The 22,318-nt window shown below is 39.6% G+C and overlaps 1 protein-coding gene and 1 non-coding gene across 10 annotated transcripts in view; both read right to left on the reverse strand.

Moving 5' to 3' along the window:
* Positions 1–22,318, reverse strand: part of Lims1 (LIM zinc finger domain containing 1) — a 142,829-nt gene that overhangs the window by 25,258 nt on the left and 95,253 nt on the right. For 3 of the 9 annotated variants that reach the window (XM_047522336.1, XM_047522339.1, XM_047522338.1), the window contains exon 1: positions 2,332–2,551. The exons of 4 other annotated variants lie outside the window; for them this stretch is intronic. In XM_047522336.1, the coding sequence (XP_047378292.1) occupies positions 2,332–2,513 (182 nt within the window). In that variant the 5' untranslated portion in view covers positions 2,514–2,551. Of the gene's footprint in view, positions 1–2,331; positions 2,564–22,318 lie in introns of those variants that run through there. 2 more of the 9 variants (XM_047522340.1, XM_047522345.1) reach the window with 2 other exon arrangements.
* Positions 11,513–11,586, reverse strand: Trnad-guc (transfer RNA aspartic acid (anticodon GUC)). The gene has a single exon. It is a non-coding gene; the product is annotated as a tRNA-Asp (tRNA).

A 22,318-nucleotide genomic window follows, 5' to 3' on the forward strand; every position in this document is an offset into this window, starting at 1 on the left:
GGTTTGAAAAATGTCACCAAAAAAAAAAAAAAAGGAAAGAGGATAGGGAAGCAGCATTACTGCTAGGCAAACCTGGCAAAAGCCTTATATTAAATGAATTTCCATTTTGTCATTTCAAAATTATTATGGGTTAGGGAGAAAAATCTATTTTCCTCCTATTCACATTAATGTGGGAGTTTTAGTGAAGCTCTGGAGAGGTGTGTGCTGTTTCTTTTCCCCTGACCTAAGTGCACAGGTGTCCCTAAGTGGAGAAGTAAGGTAAGCCTCGCATCTGTCCCAATAATTCTCAGAACTGTTTTGAGCATGAAATAAGAAAAAGTATACAAAGCCACTTTGGAAACCAGAAGATGATACCTAAAATATTTGGGGCTATTATTAACTCTAAATCTCTTGAAAGAGTCTCCAAACCTCAAGTGATCTTACAATGGAACTCCAAAAATGCTGAAGAAGCCTATTTTTGGAATGTTGTGCTTTGTATTACCCAAATCAGCGGTTTTCAGAGTGTACAGATCATCATGACCCTCTGAGGGTCTGAAAGGTCCTCTCTTTCCCAACCACATCTCTTTGGAGGCCATATTTTCTTTCCATTCTTCATCTATAACAATACACTGCAAGAGGTTGAATGCAGAAGCAGATATGGAAAAATACGTTTTATTAAGATAGACATTAATGAGATTTGCAGAGATATAAAAAATGTCATTCTTCCCTCTAGCCATTTTTCATTTGGGAAAATAGTCATTTTCATAAAAATATTAATATCACCAATTACTAATATAATTACTTGTAATGAGTTTATAGTTACTTTAAAATAAATTAGTAAATGTTTAAACTTTTTCTCAGTTTAAATTTCTCATGCAGTAAATACTGATAAATGATGTTCTCTGGAACTTCAATACTTGTTTGGTTTTTTGGCAGTACAGGAGAGAGTGTGAAGAGGTCCCCAGATTAAAATGTTTGATTACCACTGACCTGTTCATACTCATTACCCTAGAGACTATTTATGTTCAAGTTCAAATATTCAAGTAGAATTAGCAAAATAGGTAGACACATAAAAACAAGCAGTTAATTCCCACATATAGGAAAAATAAACTGGTTTAGAGATAATGTAGTATGTGTTTTTTAAAAAGGATTCCTTTTAATAACAAACAGGAAAAAAGGAAACAGAACAATCACCCCGCTATCCTACTGACCCACTCATGCTTCCCGTTCCTTCCTAGCCTTGGCCTTCTGGCATGGTACCCTCTTCCTTTACAGTTTACTTTATATTCAATACTGCATATGACAGAAATTACTTTTTAAAAGTCATGAATGAATTATAGCTGCCATTCTGCCTTAAAACCTTCCTTGTTTCTAAAAGTTCTAGAAATGGAAGTCTCCTATGGTGAGCAGTCACTGGCCAAGCTGGCCTTCAAATCTGACAAGTTTATCTGCAGATGCCCACTCAGAGCACAAGCTCTACCTGCATGTGTGGTCGCCTCCACAGCTTGTGACCTACTGGGCATTTCATTAATCTACTCTGTATAATTACTTTCAATGTTCTCCTGAATCTTCACCACAACCCTGTGAAGCAGATGATATGGAGTCTCCATTTTCAGACAAATTAATTAACTGCTTTGCCCTTATCAGTTTCTAGGTTTTCTTGTGATTTTTCAGAAAAAGATTTTCACTAAAAAGTGTTGATGATAGGGGACATAATCCTAACTAGCCAGTTATGGCTGATTTCATTGATCTACTTTCATAGTAAACAATATCATCCAGCTTTTCATTATTCAAGTGCCTCATTTGTCACAAGTAAAAACACATTTTCTGGCCTTAAAAAGTGCAACGATAAGCAAAATCTAAGAATCATCTTGAGAGTTCACTATGCAGTTAAAATTTTGGTTACAAGGATAATTACCCAAAAAAAAAAATGTTCATTAATTCAATTTTTTTACTGTTTCATCCAACCTGCCCCTTACCCTTGGCAAGTTTTAGAGTATATATTTTTCCTACTATAAATCCCAGCAATACAAACTCTCAACCTCTCTCACAGATGACACAATGAAATGTATTACTACTAGAAATCTACTTAAGATAAGAACTTTCTACTTTTCCTGTGGAGACAGCATTTTCCTTCACATGTGTGTGTCCTCCAAATGCAAGTGTTACATGACAAGACAACCTATCTGCCTCCCCGGACATGCCGCATTGTGGGCCACCCTCGGGGCCCCAGATAACCCTGGAAAAGTTCCGTTAAATAAAACCATATTAGCCAGATCAAAAGAGTTAGGGAATCAGGAGCTGAAGAACTCAAGGTCTGGAAGGGACATTCTGTAAGGGAAGAAGACTCACAATTTCGCATAAAAATCACAAAACTCCTTGTAGACTTTTACATCACTGTGCCTGCGCTGCAGTTTGGACACAGCCCTCTCGTCTTCATTCCCATTAGCCTCCTGGACACTGTTAAGAACTGTCCGGGGGATTTCTTCATTCTCTGGAATAGCGCAGGGGCGAGCTCGGCCTGGGAGAGCCATCGTGGGTGCTGGGGAGCTCAGAGCTCAAGATGACAGTGGCAGGAAACAGACAGGAGAAACAATATCCAGGCCTCCGGGCTCTCCAGCCAGAGTCACTCCCACTGTTCCCACACACGTCAGCCTGGCTGGTCAGGGTGGCTACTGACACTTCATGTTAAGAGCTCAGTAGCACAGCACTCAGTTGGCACAGCAGACTGGATTTACTGAGGTTTTCTAGAAGTTCTAGAAAAACATTCCATAGAGTACTGGCAATCTTTTTCAGAGCAGCCTTCCTGGTGGACTGAGTCCATTAACACTAACTACTACAGGAATAGAAGTTTGCTTTGAAGGCCCCCGAAAGAAACAAACAAGCAAGAACTCTGAGTATCTGTCACCATGTTTCAACAGCACCAACACTGTGAACTCAACTTTGGTGTGCACAGAACCTTTGGAGAGTTTGTGGGACACCCCCTGAGAAGCTCCTGGTGAGGTCATGGTAGGAAGACAGTATGAGGAACCCTCCCCGCTGGCATGGGGTCCCACAACCACAGAGCATGACTGCCACATGCCCAGGAATTCCCTGAGCCTCTGAAACCAAGAGCTACATTTGTCTTCTATAATCTTTATTTTTGGCACTTAGCGAGAGTTCAATTAAAGTTGCAATGAATGAATACAAGTGAAAATAGGCAAATGCTACAGTTTAATTATAAACTGTCTTCTATTTAATCCCAGTTAATCCTGTAACAGGTAAGTCAGGCTTTCCTAGTCTTTACCATGACTAAGGAAGTCATCACATGCTCTGGCATTCTGACTATATTCAGTTCATACTACTGTCTTGTATGGTGTTAATAATGACCATGACAATGACGTAGCACCAGGGGTTCAGAGTCTTTCTCTGGTTCTAGTCCTCTCTGCTCAGTAAATTGTTCCACCCAAAGCAAGTGACCGAAAGGAGCTTGTAAAAAAAATCTACAGAGTAGGCGTGGGTACAATGATGAACACTGCAGGTTACAATGGAGAGTCTCAAGAGCAGAAAGCAATATGCAGCCGAGACCTGCATAATAACAATACATAATGATATAAAAGTTTAGTGAGTAAAATGGGATTGATAGATAAACAGGCAGACAGTTAAAGAAATTCTCCCCCTCCAAAAGATGTTTCTCTAAATGAACAGACTACTCCATGAAATTAACCTGTAGAAACATTCCCAACATTATAGCCAACTCCTTTGTCCCAGGGCAGCAGGAAAACAGAGGCATGACAGACCTGAGTGAAAACTACAGACTTAAGGGCTAACCAATCAGAATGTTGCAGGCCAAACCAATAGCCTTTGCACTTTTCCAATAAGCTGGAAACTTGTCCCATACCTGATGAATAAATATTGATCAATGCCCCTACCCAGTCACTCTACCTAGACTAGTACTGTTAAGTGGCAACTTGATATCAGGTCCTCTTACTCCAGGCAAGAGCTCTGCTTCTTCTTAAATCCTACCCTTTCATTCTCACCTTCTGTTGTCTGAGTTTCCTTCTTGGAATTTGCAAGATAAGATCCCAGAAAGAAGCCACTGATAGGTACCTGGTAGGTACCTGGGATCTGCTGCAACACTATAGCAGCAGTGGATGAAATTTGGGTTCCTTAGCAATTGTCCCCAATCACATCAGTTAATCCTCACAACATACCTATGAAACTAGTATCATTTTACAGGTGAAGAAACTAAGGCACAAAGGGATTAAATAACTAGGAAGAAAGTGCTATGGAGTATATTTTGAAGTCAGGTATTATAATGCCTTATGAATGCTTTGGCTCTTTGAGGTTTTTGTGGTTCCACCCAAATTTTAGGAGTTTTCTAATTCTCTGAAGAATATCATTGCATTTTGACAGAAACTGCACTGAATTTGCAGATAGCTTTGGGTAGTAAACACATTGTAACAATATTAAGTCTTTCAATCCATGAGAATGGATGTCTTTATTTTATGTGTGTGTGTTCTTTCCAATTTCTTTCATCATTGTTTCATAATTTTCATTGTAGAGATCATTCGTTTCCTTGGCTTAACTTATTCCTATAGATTTTTTTTTGTAGCTATTATGAATGGGATTGTTTTCTTGATTTCCTTCCCAGCAGTTTCATTATTGGACTATTAAAAAAAAAAAAGTGATTTTGGTATTTTGATTTTATATCCTGCAACTTTATACTGAATTTGATTCCAATTCTAAGTTTTTTGGTGAAATTTTTAGGTTTTTCTATACGTAAAATAGTATTGTCTGAAAACAGGAATAACATGATCTCTTCTATCTGGATGCCTCTAAATAAAAGTCACTTCAATATGAATTGGTTTTATGATCAAAGATATCATATACCATAAATATGTTTTAAACTGTTTAATTAATCAGTATAATAGCTGTTCTTTAGCAGCTATTCTGATAAGGTCTATGACTTCTTAAAAAAGTAACTGCTTTTTTTGTTCCACTGTTTATTTTGCATCATTTTGAACATATGAAACTTTTACTATATGCTCAGGATACAGTAGATCCAAGGGAGTTTCTAAGAAGTATCTGGCCCACCCACTATTAGTAAAAAATATTACATATCTATTGAATGAATAAACAAGTGAATACAAGGTGGGTGTGGTAGTTCCCAGCAGCATGGGAGACCAAGGCAGGAAGACTGAAAGTTCAAAGCCAGACTCAGCAACTTAGCAAGACCTTGTCTCAAAATAAAAAATAAAAAGGCTGGGTTCGATCCCCAGCACCCAAAAAATAAAAAAAAATAAAAAATAAAAAGGGCTGGAGATGTGGTTCAGTGTTTGAGCACCCCTGGTTTCAAAAAAAAAGTGAATACAAATCACAGACACTGCTTCTATGAGTGTACAATGTGGTCAGAGAAACCAAATATAGATATACATATAGTTTTTGCCATATGCAAGCAAAACATGAAGCAGATTTCTAGGTCAGTACCCAGTGCTCAATGAACAAGGTGGTCTGTGTATCCATAGGGTCTTGAATAAGGATCTGTTATCAAGAAGCCAACGAAAGGTTAGGCGGCATCATTCTTCCACAAAGACTATGCAGGCAGTCTCTTCTCTGATTTAGTTACCACAGAGCAGAGTTAAAAGAAATGTGCCGTTATTTTTCCAAGGAGGACAAGGGAGTAATCTAAGGCCAAATAAGCACCACTGCTCGAGTTCTTTATGCATGCATTTTGTTTCTTTTAAAATTTTTTTGACAATTATCTCACTTGAAGAAATGCGAATAATGTTTTGGACTGTGATTGTAACCTTGAGAAAAATATTTATCACAATGTTTTGAGTGAAATTGCTACTGCCACTACAGCAGCAGCAAAATAGTCTTTGAAGTAGAATAAGAGGCTATTTCTAAAAAATACCAAAAAAGTACATTTTAGCTGAAGTACTAGTCCATTAGGTGGGTTCTGTAGAAGAACTAGGGTCACCTGAGGTCCTCAATTCCTTAAGGGTTCCTTCAAAAAGTTCTATAATTTAATTAGCCCTACTCATCACCATGGCTAACCTGGGACTTTGGGAGATCCCCAATGGCAGTTCTGAACTCAAAATTCCTTAAATTCATCCAGACTGTAGGGATTTCTCTTCTGTAAAATTATAATTTTGATCACTTAATGTATGCCAAACTCTTATCATGTACTGAAGGATTGATTTGGGCCCTGGTTGAGTGTACCTGACACTTTTAAGGGTCCAAACCATGCATGACACACCTGGTGTTAAGTTGACCCACCATGGTTCCAGTAAAGACAATGCAGTGCCTCAGATTCCACTAGTCTGCTAACTCCACCATTTCAGCCAAAACAAACTCCACCTCTGACACACACAACCAAAGACAAATAGCCTACTTAGAGATACCACAAAGAACATTTCAGCTATTTCCAGGAGCTCAAATACTTAAAGTCTGGATAAAATCATGAGCACAGTTGACAAAATAAAAAAGAAACCTTTTTGTTTCTTCTTTTCTTTTCTTTCTTTCTTTTTTTTTTTTTTTCGGGGGGGGGGGGGGGTTAATGCTCAGGACCTAACCCAGAGCCTCGCTGCATGCTAGGCCAGCACTCTATCAAGAAGCTACACTCAAGCCCCCCAAAAGCATCTTTTAAAAAAAGTGTGGAAAAGTTTATTATAGCAGGAAGGAAAATATCCTCGAGAGGATGGGTCATTTTAGAGAAAAGAGTGACCAAAATGCAGTTTTTTAATAGCTCTCATTTTAAAATTTAAATTCTCTCAAATTTTATAATGTTCATCCCTATGACATCTACAGAGTTTACAAGCCAAACTAGACATTTTTACTAATTGCTCCAACTCATAGGACTTTAGTATAGTTGGCTTTCAAAATCTGTGGATTCTGCCCATAGATTAAAACCAACTTCAGATCAAACATATTTGTTTTTAAAAGTTGCATCTGGGGCTGGAGATATAGCTCAGTTGGTAGAGTGCTTGCCGTGCATGCACAAGGCCCTGGGTTCAATCTCCAGCACCACCAAAAAAAAAAAAAAAAAAAAAAAAAAAAAAAAGGTGCATCTGTTCTGAACTTGTAGGTTTTTCTCATCATTATTCCCTAAACAATATAGTATTACAATAATTTATACGGCACTTATATTGTAGTAGGTATTAATAAGTATTAATAAGTAATCTGGAGATGATTTAAAGTATATGGGAAGTTGTACATAGGTTACAAGCAAATACTATGCAATTTTATATAAGGGACTTGAGTATCCCTGGATTTTTGTAAGGGGGGTGGTGATGGAGGTGTAGGGTGGTGTTTTGGAACCAATTCCTCTTCCATACTAGGGGACTGAGAGGAAAAGGGAGTCTAATAAATGCTTTACTCCTTTCTACAGATTTACATAATTGATGACTAAACAAAAAATTTAGCAAAAAATCACTAGGATAAAACTTCTCCAACTCTAGTAAAAGAGTTTTGTGACATACAGGGTATTCAAATTGGTGAGGTGGCCTGGTTAAATTATCATCTGGCAAAATGAACTATTTTCACTATTATTCTCCATCTCACTCAAAACGGAAAATTTAATCTAATTTTCCCCAGACCACTAAAAACAAAACAATCATGACTTGCAAGTAAAGATAATGGAGCTGGAAAATTCTATCCCATTTCCCAGCTTCCAGAACAAATGCACTGTGTTTTGTTTCAACAGACAGTGAAGAAATAGACAAAGGTTAGCCAGAAAAGGATATGAATTTGTAATTAATATGTCATTTTGCCTTGTTTAAAATTATTTCCTAATTTTTAATTGCGCAAGCAAAAAAAAGGGGGGGGATGTTACCACAGAGGCATGAGAGTGAGGTGAGAAAGAAATCAGGCACACATTTCTCAAACTTAACTTAAAATGGTGCATTTTTTACATGTTTGCACTAGTGTTGTTTATTGGCATTATCAAAGTAGGGCAGAGGTAATTTGACTTTGTTCTTGTATGCTGAAGAAACTAAGTGAAAAAAAGAAGTATCTCCTAACAAAGATGAAATAAGTAGACTAAATTATCTGCCCCCCCACCACCATTAAGGCCCTATCTCAGGGTCCAGGAAGCCCATTAAGTCCAACAATTACAATGAAATTGCAACTGAAATAAGGGTGTTTGCATCAGATTGTTTCAAGAATCTCCCTTTGAAACAAAATGTATCTATACGTAAGATACATTGGTGTATATGTAGGTTTATAGAGAAGTGTGTTCACTTCCTTTATGAGGAAAATGAGTGGAACGCTATTCAGTTGGTGGCTGAAAACTTTCAGGAAGTGAACTAGCAGGCACATATTTAGTACTAAAATCAACAATTCAAATACTGTGATTAGTACATGGAGTCTGGGCAAAAATTCCTCATCTGGTGTTGCAAGTCCATGGGAATGAAACCTGCAGAAGAAAGTGGTCACTCAGGAACCACAGTAAGAATGCTCCATGGGATGGCCCAGGGCAGGCAGAGTGCTCTGATTCCATGCCCATGAGGGTTTTCTGCAAATACAAGCCGGGTCCTGTACATGCTTCCACAGCCTCAGAAACACTCTGCCCAGGTCATCAAGAATACAAACAAAAATAAATGCTGGAGAGAAATGTGAAGAAAAAGGAACAATTTTACACTGCTGTTGGGACTGTAAATTAGTATAACCACTATAAAAATCAGTGTGGAGGTTCCTCAAAAGATCAGGCACAGAACCATCATATGACCCAGCCATACCACTTTTCGGTACTTATTCTAAAGAATTAAAGTCATCATGCTATAGTGATACATGCATACCCTTATTTACAGCACCACAATTCACAACAGCCAATCCATGGAACCAGCCTAGGTTCCCATCAATGGGTGAACAGATACAGAAAACGTGGTATACATACATAATGGAGTTTTATTCAGTCATAAAGAAAAGCAAAATTATCATTTACAGGAAAATGGAACTTGAGAGCATTACATTAAGAAAAACACATCAGGGGCTGGGGAGATAGCTCAGTTGGTAGAGTGCTTGCCTTGTAAGCATAAGGCCCTGGGTTCGATCCCCAGCACCCAAAACAAAACAAAACACATCAAACTCAGAAGGTCAAGGGTCTTATGTTTTCTTTCATGTGTAGAAGCTAGAGAAGAAAATGGAAAAGTGGCACAGGGGTGAGGGTTGTTAGGCAGTAGGAAGCAATGAGCAGTGAAATGTATGGCGAGGTCACAAGTCTTCCTTAAATTACTTTAGGGTCTTTTTAAAACTGCTTTCAAAGTGGAAAAGAATACAAAGGGTGATAGTTAATTTGCAGAAAATAAACAGAAGCCAAAAAAGCTCACTGGAAAATATGTGAAAAGAAAAGGATTAATGGAACTAACTCTTGACATGGTTCACTGAGGTTGGTGTGAAGCTAGGAATTATGGCTATAGCCACTTGTCTGGGAAGGAAGATTCCTTCAGCAGAGCAGGTGCACTAAGGTAACTTCTGACTGGCTACTGATCCCAGTGTCCACATTAACATGGGACTGACTTGTAGATGAAGCCCCCCTAAATAGGTTGGTCACCATGACAGTGCTGGAGAAGACCAACTAAGGTCAAAAACACCATCACCCAATGAGAAGGAGGAGTTGAACACCTGATTGGCAAAGAGTACAGAAGGTGGTATCCAGCTGTCTTGGTAAATATCGAACAGTAATAAATTTGGAAATAGTAGTGTCTTCTTGCCATTCTCTGCTTGCAGATGACCCACTTTCTCTCTTGAGCCTTACTTTGCTTTTACTTTACTTTTATTTATAATAAAGTTCTCCTGCATGGCTTTTGGTACCTGACTTTAAATTTTCTTTCATCAGAACAGAAGAACTTGAACCAGCTATCCCACTCCTTGGCTTATACCCAAAGGACTTAAAATCAGCATACTACAGTGATGCAGCCATATCAATGTTCACAGCTGCTCAATTCACAATAGCCAGATTGTGGAACCAACCTATACGCCCTTCAATTGATGAATGAATAAAGAAACTGTGATTGATATATATATATATAGATATATATATAAAACAGAATATTACTCAGCCATAAAGAATAATAAAATTATGGCATTCACAGGCAAATGGATGAAATTGGAGAATATCATGCTAAGTCAGACAAGCCAATCACAAAAAAACAAAGGACAAATGATCTCACTGATAAGCAGATGATGATACATAATGGGGGATGGGAGGGAGGCAAGAATGGAGGAAGGAGGGACTGTATAGAGGTAAAAGTAGGGTGGGAGGGGTGGGGGGAAGGAAAAATAACAGAATGAATTGAACACCATTACCCTATGTAAATGTATGATTATACAAACGGTATGCCTCTACTTCATGTACTAACAGAGAAACAAGATGTACCCCATTTGTTGACAATAAAACAAAAAACAAAACAAAACAAAACAAAACCCAGAAGAACCAAGGTTTGGAGTTTCAGCTGCCTGTTTTCTGATGACAGGGGTGTCTCATGAAAAGCAAAGCAGTAGAATAGAGGAAAGAGACCAAGGGGAGGGAGAAGGGGAGCAAATGGGGAAATACTGGGGAATGTTGTTATATTGTCATATTGTGTACACGTAATGTACACATACGTAATAGGTAATAACAAACCCCACCATTATGTACAACTATAATGCACCAATACAAAAAGGTAGGAAAAAATACTCTGTCCACAATAGGCACAAAATGTTGCAAATCAGTAGTTCATTTACTTAATACTAACTAGTATTTTTCTCAATGCTGGGGATCAAACCCAGGGCTTCCCACACACTAGGCAAGCACTCTATCAGTGAGCCACAACTCCAGACCAATACTAATTGATTTAACAAGTACTAAAAGCTCACTGAGAGGCCTATTTCTCATGAAGGACCTCTCTCTGCAAGATCACTAGATAAACCTTTCAGCATGACCTAAACAACAAAATTACCTGCCCCAAAAGTACTTCACTGTGTAAAGGATAGGGAGCTTGGTAAAACTGGAGAGAGAGATGGAAATAAAGCTCTTTATGGCATTCTCCTCTTTCTCCAAGACTCTCTCTGACATTAACATTCTGAATCATGTGCAGAGAAAAAGCAAGTGTTTGAGAGACTATTTTCCCCACACAAACACAACACAACTGACTGGCCACCTACACCTAGGGACCTGGCTGTATGATAATGATGACATTTCCTCACACATTTCAACCCACCACAGAAAGAAAGATACTAGACCAGGAGAGCAGCAGAATGGGCAGCAAAAGTCACAATGACTGAAGGCAGAACACTAAGAAATGACCTGAACGTCAGGGTAGCATATTTCTGCACATCTGTGCATGCAGAAGTGTATACACGCTGGGGTGGTACCACTGACCTGCACTGCTTTATTCTGGTGAACTGCAATATAGCTCACTATAGAAAATGTACAAGAGGCAGAGAAAAGTAATTCATATTCCTGCTAGCTAGAGACAAGCACTTTAACAATTTGGTCTCGAAGAACCCGTACATGCATATAATTTTAATGCAAGGTAACTGTTCAGAATTATCTTTTTTTTTTTTTTTTTTGTGGTGCTGGGGATTGAACCCAGGGCCTTGTACTTGACAGGCAAACACTCTACCAACTGAGCTATATCCCCAGTCCCAGAATTATCTTAAAAGTGATGATCAGCATTTTCAGTTCTGGGTGACAGATCTGAAAGGGTGTAAAATTACTGCCCCCTCTCTCTGCAGCTTTCTGCCTGAGTCCTGCCCAGGTCTTCTCTCAGAGCTTTCTTGGGGAGTTGCAGCCTTCACTCATCAGTTTAGCAACTGAAGTGTTTACTGTGCATCCAGTCTGGTGGACATGATTTTAGGAAAACAATAGTGTGCTCTGTATTATAAAGTACTCCTTATCTCCTCAAGGACACCAAAAGTCCCTGAAAGAACTCCTACAGTCTTTGTACCCCTCCTGGCACCAAGCACCCTCTCTGTATGCAAGCACTGTGCGTCCTGTCAGAAGCAGAGGGCCTCCGACCAGACCACACGCTGGCAGGCACTGACCACCCCCAATAGCTCAGTGTTCTTCAGCAGGACTTTGTGTCCTCAGCACAGGCAGTTCACTCAGTGAGAATCATAGCAATTTAAACTCTATTAAGTCCTCTCACAATTTTTTTCTCAGCTGAACCCAATGGCAACTCAAGCAGAATGTTTGACTGCTTAAAAAAAAATTCTTAAAAACTTCCCTCAGAGGTTAGGTGATTTTTCTCTGAAATTTTAATGCTTTTCCTGGAAAATGTTTCTGAAAGCAGTTCCTTCCATGTTCAAGTCACTTCTTCCTTTTATTCGTATTGAGATCCATTAATATATTCTGATCCCTAAACATTTTTTGAAAAAGATACCGCATTCTGACCAAAATAGATATATTTGAGGAAGCCCTGTACTTCAAATATAGACCAAGAGTATTTTTAGCAGAGCACTGAGTTAAGAGATGCCCAGATTACCAGGGAAACCTCTGAGTGTATCTAGGAGCTCTTTATATGGCCAGGGTGGCCAAGGACCAGACTTTCTGGCTCTTAATTACATTCTTATTTTAGTTGTGACTCAGCAGGGTTATCTCGTCCAACACTGACCATCAGCTATGTTGGTAGAGGAAGTAAATGGGAATTTTTACTTTGTGACTAAGCTTAACGTGAGGCCTACTTTCTTCAGTGATAAGCTAAAGAGAAAAACAATTTCAGTATGGAAGGACAAAAGAAAAAATATTTCACTCATGTGAAAACAATAAACCCTTTCAAATTCAAATATACATATCTTTCGTAGTCAGTACTTTTTGACATAGAACACACATTTTAATTTATTAAAAAGCATTTGAACATACTGGCCAAGATTAAACAGAGAGACTGAAATTTCATTTTTGGACATTTTAAAAGGTTTCTTCTCTTTCAATAATTTCAAAACTTGTGATATACAAAGAGAAAGCAAGGAATTATTTTGACTAGCATAACAGTTTATCAGTTTATCTTGCAATGAAAAAAGATAATGACCAGCTGGTGCTGCAGCCTCTCCCAGGAGTCTTCAGATACTCCTCCTCCTTTTTCTGGCTCTTGTAATTCAGCCCCTCTCTCATCCCCACAGAGTTTGCCAACCTCTGTCACAAAATGAAGCTTTGGTTTTTGAAAGTCACTCAACCCTGTGATAGCTTAAATAGGAAGCTCTTTGTTCAGTTTCTTAGTTCTTCTCAAGAAGAGGAATTCTATACATCTAGAAATAATGAATAAGATTACGGTAATTGTGACAGAATCACTCATTTCCTGAGCTTCGCAGGAACACTGGGTGCTGGTCTCCTTTGTAAGCAACACTGAATCAGTGTCAGTAGAGGGCGCTGGAGAGATGCTGTAGGGGAAGGGCTTGCTTCCAGCTCCCTTGGCAAACACTTGGCATGCCGGGCATCCCTGGGCATCAGGTTCCTGCAGCACACAAGGCTGGGTCCAGCTCCTACAGGGCATGGTGTTCAGCAGCAACTTCCTGGTTGGGCTCCAGCAGTGTAGTTCTGTAGGGGGGTGCCTCAGGTTACTGGTACTGCAGCAAGTTGGCCAGACTTCTTTACCATTCTGTGAGCCTGGCAATGTGTCCTCGGCGAATGGGGGAGTGGGGGTGGACTTCCCTTTGGGAACCTATCTCAGCCCTAGGGTAGAGACTGCCCTAGGGTAGAGGCAGCTCTCTGACTATACTGTTGCTTTTTCTCTTCTTAGTTGGCAATTCCTTATTACTCTAACACCCCACTAGATTTAATTATTTGTTATACATATTAAGCTTTACTTTTCAAACTACTGTATACGTTTCCTTTCCTGGTTGGACCCAGACCTACAGAGGAGGCCTATGTCAGGACTCTGTAGTTGAGTGTTTTTAGACATTTGAGTTCCTTATTCAATATGAGGAATGAGTCTCCTATTTGCGTTTGAAACTAGGAAGGGTGGGAAGAGTAGGTTATTAAGTAAAGGTATAGCATGGTAAAGTGGTCAATTAAATGGAAATCACATTAGTCTGCTCCATTCTTTGTTTTTCCAAGGCAGAGGCTGCAAGAGAACTCACTATTCAATTTAAAGTCAGAGGGTTGCATGGTTGCATGGCAGCTTCCTGCTCCAGTATAGAATAGTGCCACCTCCACCTCTGCTGGCTTCCTGACAGCACTCTGGTACTGGTGACATATTTGGGGCCAATCAATCTATGTTCCTGTAATATTTTTTTATGCTGGTGTTACCCTAGCAAACAGGGGCACACAGCCTGCATCAGTCCTCAGAAGCAAGAGAAGAATGGAGGAACCTAAGGTCTTCAGTAAGCTCTCACTAATTGCTTCTGAAAATGGGATGAGAAGGAGAACCCAAGGTTCTCAGCATTCACTAAATGCTGACATAGGAAGGATCTCTATGCTGTTTAGGGTGAGTGCCACACACCTTTTCTTGTCATGGCCATCCTGTGTTTCCCTTCTGCCACATAACTCCTGCAATATAATGAAGCAACAACCTGGTTTTCTTTCCTTTTTTTAAAATATTTTTTTTAGATGCTGATGGACCTTTATTTTATTCATTTATTTGTATGTGGTGCTGAGAATTGAACACATGCTAGGCAAGTGCTCTACCACTAAGCCACAATCCAAGGCCAACAACCTGGTTTCTAAACAAGTCCTTCTATTTCAGAATATTTTGGTGAAGAATATTTGGTGAAGAAGACCGTATGTACTGCTCAACACTGCTATGTGGCATCTCTTCAAAGACATGGTCCTGACAAGGTGCCACAGATGGAAAGCACAGCTGGGGAGTGTGTGTGTATGTGCGTGTGTGCTGTAGAACAGCCCTGGGCTGGGCACAGTGGCACACAGCTGTATTCCAGAGACTCTGGAGGCTGAGGAGGATTCTAAGCTTGAGGCCCGCCTCAGCAACTTAGCAAGACCCTATCTCAAAATAAAAATCAAGAAGGACTAGGGAAGTACTCAGTGGTAAAGCACCCTGCATTCCACCCCAGTACCAAAAACCAACCAACCAACAAACAAACAAAAAAAACAGCTCTTCTTCCAGCTGAGGGCTGGAAGAAGACTTGGCTCAGGCAAACATCCAGGACAATGTTCTACACAAGCTTTCGTGTTTCCTAAAAGGGACTGGGCAAAATCTGAAGGCAATACAATAATCATCTGAAGAATTTGTTACATAATGAGATTTTAGGAAATGACATTCCCTTATTCTCTATTCTCTTTCCCCACCATCCATCTCTTCCCCAAACTCCACAGGCATAAATTAAATTGAACAGCAGGAATGTTGAATTATTGTCATAATCACTAAAAAATGAGTGCTACGTGGAAGAGCGCAGCTGCCTGACAGAGCATAAACTAGCCCCCCGGTCATTCCTTCCCTTCCCTTCTACAGACATCCTTATAGGAGGAGGTGCCAGCCTGGAATGGGACTATGATCCAACTGCCTCCACAGGAACTCTGTTCAGCAGGCCTTCCCCTGCCTGCTCTTGCAGGAGCTCTCCCCTGGAGCTTGGCCAGAGGCCATAGCCCAATCTTGGCCACAAATCTCCAAGCATGCTATTTCTCAAGAAGAGTGTGCAAGAGAGAATCCAGAGAAACATTGGTGAAAATGAGAAGAGCACCAATGCTCAGAATATTCACTAACTTGTGTAACTGAGGCACAAAGACATGCACATATGGGTACCATGTAGTCTAAGCCATGTGTGTACTCACCTCTTAATAGTTAATTACTGAAAGACTGTAAAATGAAACTTAAACCTTCCTGACTGGAGAGTTAGGAACTCCCTGCTCTAATTCTTTTATAAATAGAACTGTTGCCAGGCATTTCAGTTCAGGACAGCAAAGTTGCACCTGAGTGACTCTGAGTCTGTCCAGTTCTTTAATCCAAACCTTTAACCAAGCATTAGTAAAGCACAAGACAGAACAATCTCTTTCATGGTGGTTCATAAGAAAGAAAGAATGAAATCAAAACTAACTTGGTGCAAAGCCAAATTACCAGGCTGGGAAAAAAAGAAAATAAGTTTTCAAAGAGTTTAGAAACCATTAGCAAATCAAATGATGAAACACTGAGAATGGTTCAAACAAATTAATAAAACCATATGGATTGAACACATGTGAAAGTGCTATTTAGCCCTCTAAATGACAGCATCTATGCTGGTTGTATCAATGGTTTTACTCTATTTCAAAGAAGTCATTTTTATCCTTCCCCAGATGATGCTAACCTAATCTATGAGAGACCACATGGTTATTTCAAGAGTTAGTTTTATCTTTCTAGATAAAACTGCTCTGAAATAAAGGAACTAATTCCATTTAAAAAGATGAATTTCAGTTGGGTGCACAGGGCACACCAGTAAGTACAGCAGCTCAGGAAGTTGAGGCAGGAGGATCATGAGTTCAAAGCCAGCCTCAGCAAAAGCAAGGCACTAAGCAACTCAGTGAGACCCTGTCTCTAAATTAAAAAATACAAAATAGGGCTGGGGATGTGGCTCAGTGGTCGAGAGCCCCTGAATTCAATCTCTGGTACCCACCCCCCAAAAGAGGATGAATTTAAAAAACAAAATAATTGCTAAGAACTAAAAGACGCTGCAAAAGAAGAAAGGGAAGTAATTCAAAAGAGCAAAACCAAAAGTTTACATTGTTGTCATAATTTAACATTTAATTATCATATGGATGCATGGTTAATTCCTAGAATGGAGGAGAAAGAAGGGTGTAGGGTGTGTGGGGATATCACCTGATACAGTTTATTAACCAGAACACACATATAAGAAAAGCAATAATATGATGCTAATAAGGCAATGTCAGTGTTTTCTCATCCAGAAATCCGTGTCTACTCTTGCTAAGTAGTTATAGATTGCCTCTAAGGAAACTGCTTACATACACAGACTTTGAAAGGTCAATTTACCTTCCATTTTGTTTAAGATTTTCATCTAAATTTAGGCAGTCTGAGTCAGAATTCTAGTGCTCAGAGACCACAAACGCAGGGAGGGCTCCCACACAGCTCTACAGAAGCTGCTAAATCATGCCATTATTCATATTTTGGCTCTATTGTAATATTTGCATTCCTTCTTACATTTCCAAAGCCAAGGAGGCAGAGAAAGAAGTCAGGAGGCTTTTCTCCAGCTCATTTACCATTCACTTGGCCCTAAACATCATTTTGTGCCATATGGGATGGCACCACCTGTCAGAGAACAAACTGTCCAGAACACTGGGCACCTGTTCCCTTAGAAATTCCACCTCATTTTAATCACAATTTCTGAGAAATCTCTGCTCAACATGGAGGCACTTTACTCTTGTAACTTTCATTGATTCAGCATTTAACTTTAAAAAAAATTTTTGGTAGTTGTAGATGCCTTTATTTTATTTTTAAAAATGTTTTTATTAGTTGTTGACAAACCTTTATTTATTTGTATGTGATGCTGAGAATCGAATCCAGTGCCTCACACATGCTAGGCAAGCACTCTCCCACTGAGCCACAGCCCCAGCCCCTTAGCACTTAACTTTTTTTTTCCCCCCACTGAGGATTTTTTAAATTTGTTCTAATTAGTTATACATGACAGTAGAATGCACCTTAATAACTCATATAAACAAAAGTATAATTTCTCATTCTTCTGGTTGTGCGTGATGTAGAATCCCACCAGTCATACAGTTACATATGTTCAAAAGGTAATGTCTGTTTCACTCTACTATCCTTCCTACCCCTATACTCCCTCCCCTCCCTTCATTCCCTTCTACCTAATCTAAAGTAACTCTATTTTCCCTAGTCCCCCATCCTTATTGTGAATTAGTATCACATATCACGGGAACATTCAGCCTTTGGTTTTTAGGAACTGAATTATTTTGCTTAGCATGATGTGGGAAATTATCCTTATTTAGCAGAATCAGACCAGGTTGAGCCATGGGACACAGAGGCCTGGCTTCTAGGAACTGCCGGGAAGCATGTGGCACTGCCTGGGAGTGGTTCCCTGTCTCCTTCTGGAACTTTCCCCCTAAGAGAATGGCTTCCCTAACTCCACCCCATCCTGTCCATCACAGAAGAACCTCCTCCTGGTCCTGGCCCCCTTTACCTGTATGTTATAAATAAAAGAGAGCTGGGTGAGTTGTTGTCGTAAGAGGCCAGAGCTGGTATGGCCAGACCCGTCACGCTCTGTCTCATTTTAAAAAAGAGTATTGGTTCTTGTGTGTTTATTGAGTAGATAAGTTTTTGGGGTAATAGAAAAACTGCCAACATCCTCCTCCTGCAGTTAACCCTTTTCTCCTCCACACGGGACATAGCAGAGAGGACCCCACAGCATATTCTCCAGCTTCATTCATTCACCCGCAAATGCCATAATTTCATTGTTCTTTAAGGTTGAGAAATATTCCATTGTGTGTGTGTGTGTACACCCCACATTTTTTTAATCCATTCATCTGTTGAAGGGCATCTAGGGTGATTTCATAGTTTAGCTATTGTGAATTGAGCTTCTATAAACATTGCTGTGGTTGCATCACTGTAGTATACTGATTTTGAGTCCTTTGGGAGGGAACAGTTTAAAATGTGCCATTCATTATATTATACCAAAAATTTTAAACTTCTTATTATTGAAAAATTCAACTTTTATTAACCTTTTATTAGTGAGTGTAATAAATCCCAATAAACCATTACCCAACTCTAATAGTTATCAAATCATAGTTGTTTTTTTATCGGCCATGGACATGCTCAGCACACACTCTACCTCTGAGCCTCCATACAGTTATTTATTTATTTTTTTAATTTCATTTTTGGTACCAGGGACTGAGTCCAGGGGTGCTTAATCACGGGGTCACATCCCCAGACACTTTTACTTTTTTTTTTTTTTAATTTTGAGATAGGGTCTCCCTAAGTTGCTTAGGGCCTCACTAAGTTGCTAAGACTGGCTTTGAACTAGTGATCCTCCTGCCTCAGCCTCTCCAGTCATTGGGATTATAGGCATGCACCACCATGCCCAGTTGCATAAAATATTTTGAAGCTAATTCCACACACAGTATCATCTGATCCATAAATAATTCAGCACATAAGCATAATATATTTAAATTCTTATTTCCTACAGTGGTGTTCAGTAACAGAATAAAGTCTGAAGGAGTCTTGGTTCAAGTTAAGCAAAATCACAGCCTCTAAGTAAGGGCAGGCTGTCCTCTGCTGGCTTTCAAAGCACCTTCCCCTGAGTGAAGGTTCTTTGGCAGCTGCCACAGGACAGTTTGAGGTGATCGGGACAAGAATCCAGGGCTGTGAGTCTAGCCACAAAGCCTCTTCCTTCCCTTCTCACATTACAGAGCACTTCTGATTTTATTTAATATGCACAGTACCCAGGGAAATCCTACCTGGGAACCAATATCTCTTTTAAAGCTACTGACTGGACCAACCCTTTCTGTTTCCTCTAAAGGAAACTGATGTTCAGAGAGGCCTAAGTTCACAGTCCCACTTCCTAATATGCTAAACAAACTCACGCAGATTAAAATATGAAATATCCAACAAATATAGTAACTACATGCTCCTTTTCTCAAAAATTAAGTGTGTGATGTAACTCATATTTGCATCTTTTGGTCTACAACTGTGATAATCAGAAGCTCTAAAAATACTGATTGTTTTTCTGAAATGATCACATAGTTAGCTGTTTCTATTATAAATGAAAGTTTAACCCACTGGCAGTTGAATCAATCAATTTCAGTCACTGTCTCCTTCTCTCTTTCTTTATAAACACCTCAGAAGGCCAGGGTACAGAAGAAACCATTTTGGAAACAACCCTGTAAGTCCTTTTTTCCACTCAAACGTGAAGTAAACATTATAAATTAGAACATCACATGTAATCTGTGATCCATTCCTAGTTTCAAGCATATTCATATTTCTTTCCTGTAATACTTCCAATTCATTTTCATTACCTGCAAGCAAATAGAATTTTGACAATAAAATGTACCTTTTCACCACTGAACAATGCCTTCCTTTAAATAGGCAGATGGCAATTCCAAGATGTACAAGGATGACAACAAAGTTTCTGCTGAATTGCAGAGCTGGTTATAGTGGTGACCCAATCTATCAATATTGCTTCAAGCACATAGGTCAAAGAAGTTTTTTTTTTTTTAATTTATACAAATAATTACTACTATATTTGTCTTAGGAAACAAATGCAATGAAATTTCTCTGCACATTTTAAAGTATATTGAAACATGCTCTGTACTATTCAACTAGATAATGCTATTCTTTACTTTGGTGGGGCAGGGGTTAGAAGTAAGTACAATCACAATTTTGGTTTTTGATGCTGGGAACCGAACTTAGGGACTTGCACAGGTTAAGCACATGCCAAGCATGTGCTCTACACTTCAGCTACACCCTCAGCCCTACACAATATTGCTTTTAAAATCCTCATTTATGCTACAGTCTCTTTTTATGACTTTTTTTTTTTTTTTTTTTTTGTACCAGGGATTGAACCTAGGAGCACCATTGAGCCACATCCCCAAGTCCTCTTTTATTCTTTGACAGGGTATTGCTAAATTGGTCAGGGCCTCACTAAGTTGCTGAGACTGGCTTTGAACTTGGACTTCTCCTGCCTCAGCCTGTGGAGCCTCTAGGATTACATGTGTGCACCATGGCACTCAGCTCTTTTTATGACTTTAGGTTTAGTTTGGAAAGAAAAATCCAAACACTCTATGATTTCACTATCTAGTCAATAAATGATCTGATAAACTGCTTTCATAATTAATTTCCGACATTTCTTCATTCATAAAGTTTATCTGAACATCCACTAGTTTAAACTGTGTGAGTCTTAAATAAGGATTAGAAATGACTCCTAGCCTGGATTAGACAGTCACCTTGACATAGATGGTATCTGAGGTCATGAATACTGATGAGCTTTGGGAAATACTGAAAGGAAGACAGAGGACAAAGTGAAAAGAAGTGGTACAGCCCCACTGGACCCTATGGTCCCACATCACAAGCCCATCATTAGCACGACTAAGAAAAGGTAATGTTGGAGATGAAGGGAGGAGAAATTTTTGAGAAGGAATCATTGCCACTGTAAGTTTTAAGTTATTAACACTGTAAATTTTAAGAAGTAAAGGGAAAGTAACTTGAGTTATGGTGAGAACCCTAAGACTGGGAGATGGGCCTCCTCCCCACTTGCTCCCGACAGCAACGTATTGGCACCTGGGCTCCCTGTGCTCTTGCTTGGGATAACCTAGACTTCGGTGTTAGCCCCTGCTCAGTCTGTCCCAGCAGCAGAACTTGGCTATGGGGTCTGCTATCAGGTCTTCCTGGACCTTGCCTATTCTGGGCCTGATTCTTCAATTTTCCCATTTCTGTCGATTCTGTGCACAATCTGAATCTTTCTAATAAAGTCATTCTCCATTTAAGTTGCCAAAGTCTATTGCTATTTCTCCCACTGAGAACCAAGAATGACTAAATTGGTGCAGGGCAGGAGATCATGGTGGGAGTAGACACTGGACTACAGAGGTTTAAGAATCCAAGGTATGGGCTGGGACTGTAACTCAGTGGTAGAGCGCTTGTCTACCATGGTGTGAGGCATTGGGTTTGATCCTCAACACCACACTAAAAAAAAAAAAAAGAATCCACATTATGGGGTTGCTCGGACTGTCTATCACAGAAAGAACAGCTGGCTTTGAGGACTGCAGGGCATTAAGCACATTCACAAGAGGCTGGCAAACTGGGCCAAAGTGGAGAGTGTTAAGTCAGAGGTATAAGGGTAAGAAAGAGATGCATGAGAGGGATGATAAACTCACGGCTGCTATCAGAGGGAAAACACAATCTAACACATGGATTGTGAAATGGGCCCCAGGAGATCCAGCAGGACTGTGCTGATAACAAGCAAATATGACGCATATATGGCTGACATCAAGCTATCATGAGTTTCATTTATTCATGCAACTCAATAAATTTTTACTGAGTATTTATCAAAGCTACTATGAAGGAAAAAGCAGAGAGAAAAAAATTCACAACAAACCCATACAAATTATCAGTGACAACTGTCTTCAGACAGCTTACACAGTGGCAACAGAGCTGAGACATGATTACAACTAACAGTGATGATAAGTGGGACTGTGTCCTGTGAGGCTCATGGTGGTGCAGGGAGCACAGAAGGTGAGTGATGAGAAAACTGGGCTTGAAGCTGCCAGTCTTATCCCCTTACTAACTGGATAAAGAGAAAATTAAATAAGAGAACATGGGAAAATACTAACAGTGCTAGGGTCACAGCTCTGCATGTGTTTGTTTTTGCAGCACTGGGGGACTGAACTCAGGGCCTTGTACATGTTAGGCAAACCCTGTACCACTGAGCTATATCCCCAAACCTAATGTTTCTTAGTTTCTTTCTTGGATTCTATTTGATTTTGTTCAAT

The sequence above is a fragment of the Sciurus carolinensis genome, chromosome 13 (genome assembly GCF_902686445.1).
Source record: "Sciurus carolinensis chromosome 13, mSciCar1.2, whole genome shotgun sequence".
Classification (NCBI taxonomy): domain Eukaryota; kingdom Metazoa; phylum Chordata; class Mammalia; order Rodentia; family Sciuridae; genus Sciurus; species Sciurus carolinensis.